This window comes from Biomphalaria glabrata, chromosome 1 (genome assembly GCF_947242115.1).
Source record: "Biomphalaria glabrata chromosome 1, xgBioGlab47.1, whole genome shotgun sequence".
In the NCBI taxonomy this organism is placed as follows: Eukaryota; Metazoa; Mollusca; class Gastropoda; family Planorbidae; genus Biomphalaria; species Biomphalaria glabrata.
In genome coordinates, this window is record NC_074711.1 from 33,808,850 (window position 1) to 33,814,909 (window position 6,060).

Consider the following 6,060-nt stretch of genomic DNA (forward strand, 5'->3'; position numbering starts at 1 on the left):
GAGTGCTTACAATTACCTGTTTAGAAAGTTCACTTGAAGAAGAATCTCTACCAGAAATCTCAGCTTGAAGTGACTCCACTTGTTTCTTTGAAAGTTCCAAATTATCTTCAGTGTCTGCTAACTGTCTTACCAGTCTATCTATTTGTTTTCTCAGCTCTTTTTCATTTGCGCCAAAATCTATTTTCAATCTGTCAATTTCTTTCCTTAAGTTTTCCAGTTCTTTGCTATGTCCTTCTGACTGACTATTTTTCAAAGCCTCAAGCTCTTTTTCGTAAAATGCCTGAGCTTTTTCAAGTTTGCCAATATAGTCATCTTCTAGGGCTATCTTTTCATGTTTCAACTCGTCCACATGAGTTTGCAGACTTTCAATCTGGCTTTTGAATTTTTCCTCTATCTTGGCGCACTGATTCAGCCAAGTGTCATCTTGATTTCGTTGAAAACTTCTTATATCTTCAACCTCTTTCTGATGCTTGCTGTTCAGTTCAGCCAATGTCACAGAATGCTCAGCTACTATTCTCTCTTTCCAAGAAGAAAACATTTTAAGGTGCTCCTCAAAGTCTTTTTTGGCAAGGAGCACCTCATGTGACATGTCAAATAACCTGTTGGCATAAGACTCTCTTTCTTTGTCTTGAAGTTCAAGTGTTTTTGCCTTAAATGCTAAAAACTTTTCCTCCATAGTCTCATGTTTCTGCCTGTATTCCTCTATCTTTGCATGTAGAGCCTCTATAGTTTCTTTATGACTAAACTCTTCTTCTAAACGATTCTTATACACTTGCATTTTTTTGTGGGAATCGGCCAAGATTGTCTGTATTTCTTCCTCATGTTGGTCTCGCAGTGTCTGCAGTACCTGCTCGTGTTCATCATTTTTGGTATTTAAAGCATAGATGACCTGTAGGACAAAAGAAATAGTCTTATTAGAATTGTATAGTAGTTTCCATGGTATTATTAATTTAAAAACAAACTATAGCCTACTATATTTTAATTTTTTTTAAATTGTTTAGCATGACCTAAGATCTAAACCAGAGCACACTTAGTTGTTAGGACAAGCTTGTGTGAAAGAAAGGGAAAAGAGATGGTTTAGAAATTTCATTAAAATTAGAATTTGCTATATTTTAAATTATAACATAATTTCTTTTTAAATCAAATAATCTTAATAGAAATAATTAAGTAAAAAGCTCAAATAAATTTCTATTAAAAATAAAAGTAATTAGTTGTTTTCAGGTATTGTTTTTTAAAATAAAGGAAAATTTGATAAAATAACACACAAAAAAATATTAGCTTTTATTTCAAATAGGTTATTTGTTGCAATAATTTTTTATTTCAATAATCTAATTCTGATTTCATAATGACACTTTAAAACTTCATTTATTAAAAAAAAATATATATAAATTAATGAAGTAAACAAAACTGATGTTTTTCATATCTTCATTAAATAGTGATTTTAGCAATATATTAAATATATTTTTGGTGAACCTGGACTCGTCTCCCTAGAACCCATTCCCTATCCTTGTAGAATAAAAATTCCTGTATATATGTTTTAAAAGCTAGTTGAAAAAAGTTCCTGCATTGCAGAGCTCCTGAAATCTTGGACTATAGCCAACCCAACATTATTATTACAATACTTCTATTCAGCTTGCAAATTCATCAGATCGGTGGAAAAACCTGGAAACGGCTCTAACAATTTTCCTAGATATTTGATAGTTCATGTGTATCTTTGGTAGAGATGGGAAATGAACCGAACCCAAACCGAACTCAAACCTCACTTATGACCGAACCGAACCCGAACTTTAAAACTGATCAGTATGAACTGAACCAAATGAACTGTCCATATCTTAACTGAACTGAATCAAAGATTTTTCAATATTTTTTAATAAGAAAAAAAAACAACTTAGTTTTATTGAAATAATTTGACAGTTATTTTTTATTTTTGGAAAACTCAGCTGGATCCTTTTTAGGTCGTCTTCTTTTGATTCGCCATGAATAATGTAACTTTAAACAGCATTATGAAATCAAAAACATAAACAAATATTGTGTCATTCTTAGCTTGAGACACCAAGAAAAAATTGTTAAGAAATGCCTAGAGATTAGAAGATTGACAAGAATAGTTACCAAGTAAGGACAAGAAAATGAGTCAGCGGTAAGAGCTTGCTACAGAGTTGCTCACATTTTTAGTAGTGAAATGAAGCCTTTTTTTTTTTTGACATGTGGGGAATGCTTTAGAGAGGGGTAGAGGGGTTACTATCAGTGATGGAAGAAATGTGTCTTTAAAATAAGAATACAGTTGATTCCGCCTCTCTTTTTCGCATGATAATTAGAAATCTCAATTAAAAACTAAGAGATATAGCAGAAGGGCTGGAAATGTTTACCATTTACCATATATGATAGCTTTAAACTCTTGCAACTTGTTCGCAGTAAGAAAAGCAATTTTTAAATCACAGAAAAGATATCTGTTATGAGGAACATGCAATGGGACCACCACTGGCAAAGACCTATTTAAAGAAGTTTCAGACATCAAAGAAGGAGGAGACTTCTTTCCATTGGTTGCGACAAATTTGTGGGAGTGACTACTGATACCACCAGAAGTATGGCTGGATGACATAGCGGCAAGAGTTATTAGAAAATTTGTCAAGTCAAACAAAACCTCTGTGGCTAGAAGTTGAATCAGGCTGACATACGCACCTTCTAAATGAAATTGCAACTTTTCATTTAGCAGTTGGAAAGGGGCAGAGCCATTGTGATGTAATCGCCAAACATCCACATTCATTGCTTCAACTTGGTGTCTCATCAATGCAGTGAGATCTTCAGAAGTTGGTTTTGGATAAACCTTCTACATCCCATGAATTAGTGTAAATATTACATTCACGCGGGAGGTGCAGTGGCTGAGTGTTAAAGCGCTTGGCTTGTGATCCGAGAAGTCCACGGTTTGAATCCTGGTGAAGACTGAGATTTGTAATTTCGGATCTTAAGGTCGCCTTTGAGTCCACCAAGTTCTAATGGGTACCTGATGTTAGTTGGGGAAAACTAAAGGTCATTGGTCGTTATGATGGTTTTATGAAAACCTCATTAACCATGGACTAAAGAAATAGATGACCTTTTCATCATCTGCACTATAGATTGTAAGGTCTGAAAGAAAAACTTTAAAAAAAAATTATAACCAAAGTTTCTAATAAAAGTGCTTTATTTAATTTTTATGGAATTCTTTTTTTTGTTATGTGGCCCGCAACTTGAGTGTTGGAAATTAAAATGTCCCAATGGCCAAATAAGGTTTCACATCACTGTTTTATCTAATTAATAATTGAATTAAACATTAGGACATGTACCTAATTTCGCTATTACTCAATTTCAAAACATCGAACCAAACCCAAGATTTAGATCTGACTGAACCGAACTTAACCTGAACTATTCTCGTCATCGAACCAAACTCGAACATAAATCTGACCAAACCGAACTCAAGCTTTAAAAGTTGGGTTCGAGTCCCATCTCTAATCTTTGGGAAAAGAATTACTATCTGTTTGGCCTTACAGGGATAACTTTAGTTTAACTTATAAGACCATGTTCCATTTCTGTTTAAATCTAACATTCATTAGTTATTGAGAGCAAAATATTTGCTCTCTAAGATGTATAAAAGATTTTTTTATTTTCTTGTTATAGTAATATGGGAAATTCTTACTGTTTATTTTTTAAAACATTCTAATACGTCAACATACAGAACCAGTAGTAAAATCTAATGAATATAAAGTAAATAAATACATTTTCATGTTCTGCATTCATACTCTAATTCTATAGAGGTTACTTCAGATGGCTGCTAAAAATTTACTTAAGTTTTGTTAATATTCATCAAACAATATTGATTTATGCCTATTCAAATTGTTTCAAATTAACAAGAAATCCTTAAATCAATGATTATTTAGAAAGTTAGCAGCTAATATGATTAACAAGATAAAAACAGATTTGCTAATTATTAAACATAACTATTTACAACGTTTGGATTTATAGTTACCTTGGTTAACTGGGCAATCTTTTTCGACATCTTTAGGTGCATATCTTGAGAAACCTCAAGCTCCTTTTGAGAAGCTTGAGGCAAAGTGCCAAGTTTGCCACTTTGATAAGCATTAAATGACATTTTTGTCCCAGATGCCATAATTACTTATCAAGAGGAGTTTATTATAGTCCTAGATTTAGATCTATAGAATATCATAGATCTACTTCAAGTGAATAGTTTCATACAATCATTAGTAGAAGACTCTGTGTGACTGAAGAAGCAGGTATCATTCTTATGCTCTTGCTTAGATCTATAGTATAATAATAAAGTATATTATATAGAGAGAATATAGATCTATAATAGGCTATAAAGCTAGATGATTAGATCTAGAATCTAGTCAAGTAGATCTATAGTATTTATAATAATAATAATAATAAGGCTTGTCCGAAGATTAGTGAGGAATGCAGTATTTCCTATGGCTGTGCAGCCCCAGCTGTGATCTACATATTTTGCCACATCCAGGGCAAGCATAACCATTGTTCGCAGGTGGTCAAATTAGATTTTCTTTTTGCTGTCTGTGTTTGCCCTCTGCAGTGGATTTTCTTTTGGTCTCAAATGTGAATCCCGTGGCCTTTGTGAGTGACCTCCAGCTGTCTCGTTCATACGCTGCATGCAACCAGGTGCTCTCTTCTATGTCAGCTAAAGAAAGTTGATGCCATTATTTCATGTCATGATGTCAAATTTTAAAATGCAGGGGCCCTAAAGAGGTCAAGCACACCCTGGGCCCCCAAATGATGGCAAATTCCTAGCTACTCCGCTGACTCTGGTCTAAACCTTAATCTATATGGGCTTATGTGAGCTATGTACATCTAAACTCTAAAATATCTTAAATATCTAGACCTTTCTAGACTAGACTGTCTAGATTAGAACACTGACTGTAGTACTGTAGTTTAGCTTATGAGTTACGTAGATAATACTGATCTATTTACTGTCTAGATCTGGAATAGACCCTTTATAGATCTAGAATCTAGATCTCTAGTTACTATCTAGATCTAGATTAAATATAGACTTTATAGAGTCTAGATCTAGACTCTAGATCTATTCTACTTAAAATTATCTTATATAGATCTAATAATATATTACAGACGTTTCTTTAAAAAATAAGATAATCATGCTACGCAGTGTCACAGCTTAGAATTAAATCTAGAGTCTAGTGCTAAGAATAAGTTAGAAGGCTGTAGTCACTGTAGACTACTATAGTTTTAGACTTTAAAGTCACTTTAGACTAGTTAAGACAGACAATCTGACACTGTGACAGTAACTCATATAACTCATTAACTGCAATGAGTAAGACTGTAAGTTTATTTATTATTTAGTCTTTTAGTCACTAATTTAGTGTACGTTCAATGTTGTCGTTGTAATAATTATAATACACTAACTATAGTCACTATAGACTAGAGTATAGAATAGATCTCTATAGTCTAGATTATATCAAGATCTAATTTTATTCGGTGTCATATCCGTATGTTTTAATTAGCCAAAAAGTACGAAATATTTAAAAGCTCCATGTAAAAATATACAGCCGTCCTCTAAGCGTACGGCCATTAGGCCACTGTCGTCAATGTAATCATTATCTATATGTATTCCTACGCTCTTCCGCAGCACGTAGTAACAGGCACTTTTCACTTCGTTTTTTTTTTCCCTTGTTGTTTTATTATTATTTAATTTTAATCAAGTCGAGTGAAATACTTTAAATAAAAAGCATTTTACTTTGTGTGATAGAGGCCTCGTTTTTTATGATTAGATCTGGTTACTGATCAGCATAATCATAATTAAGCGTATTTTATTTCAAGGTTGTTGTTGTTTTTTTGTATTTGAAAAAAAGCTTACTATAGAACTATTCATTTTTATTTTAATAGGCCAATATTCATTAGGCCCTATAATTTATTTTGCACTCTTTCAAACATTTCAGATCGAAACCTAGGAACTTAACTTAAACTTAAGAATATATTGAATGATGTGCAAACTAACACCTAACTCTTGTTACAACATAAACAGATATAACAGACCATAATTGT

The 6,060-nt window shown here is 32.8% G+C and overlaps 1 protein-coding gene across 4 annotated transcripts in view; it reads right to left on the reverse strand.

The window, feature by feature from the left end:
- LOC106062496 (protein FAM184A-like) overlaps positions 1–5,606 on the reverse strand; it is a 121,255-nt gene extending 115,649 nt beyond the window's left edge. Inside the window, exons 1-3 of one of the 4 annotated variants that reach the window (XM_056033496.1) lie at positions 5,431–5,606; positions 4,001–4,292; positions 17–889 (exon numbers count right to left, since the gene is read on the reverse strand). In XM_056033496.1, coding sequence (XP_055889471.1) covers positions 17–889; positions 4,001–4,141 — 1,014 coding nt within the window. In that variant the 5' untranslated portion in view covers positions 4,142–4,292; positions 5,431–5,606. Of the gene's footprint in view, positions 1–16; positions 890–4,000; positions 4,293–5,421 lie in introns of all 4 variants that reach the window. The other 3 variants (XM_056033484.1, XM_056033490.1, XM_056033504.1) reach the window with 3 other exon arrangements.
- Positions 5,607–6,060: the final 454 nt, after the last annotated feature.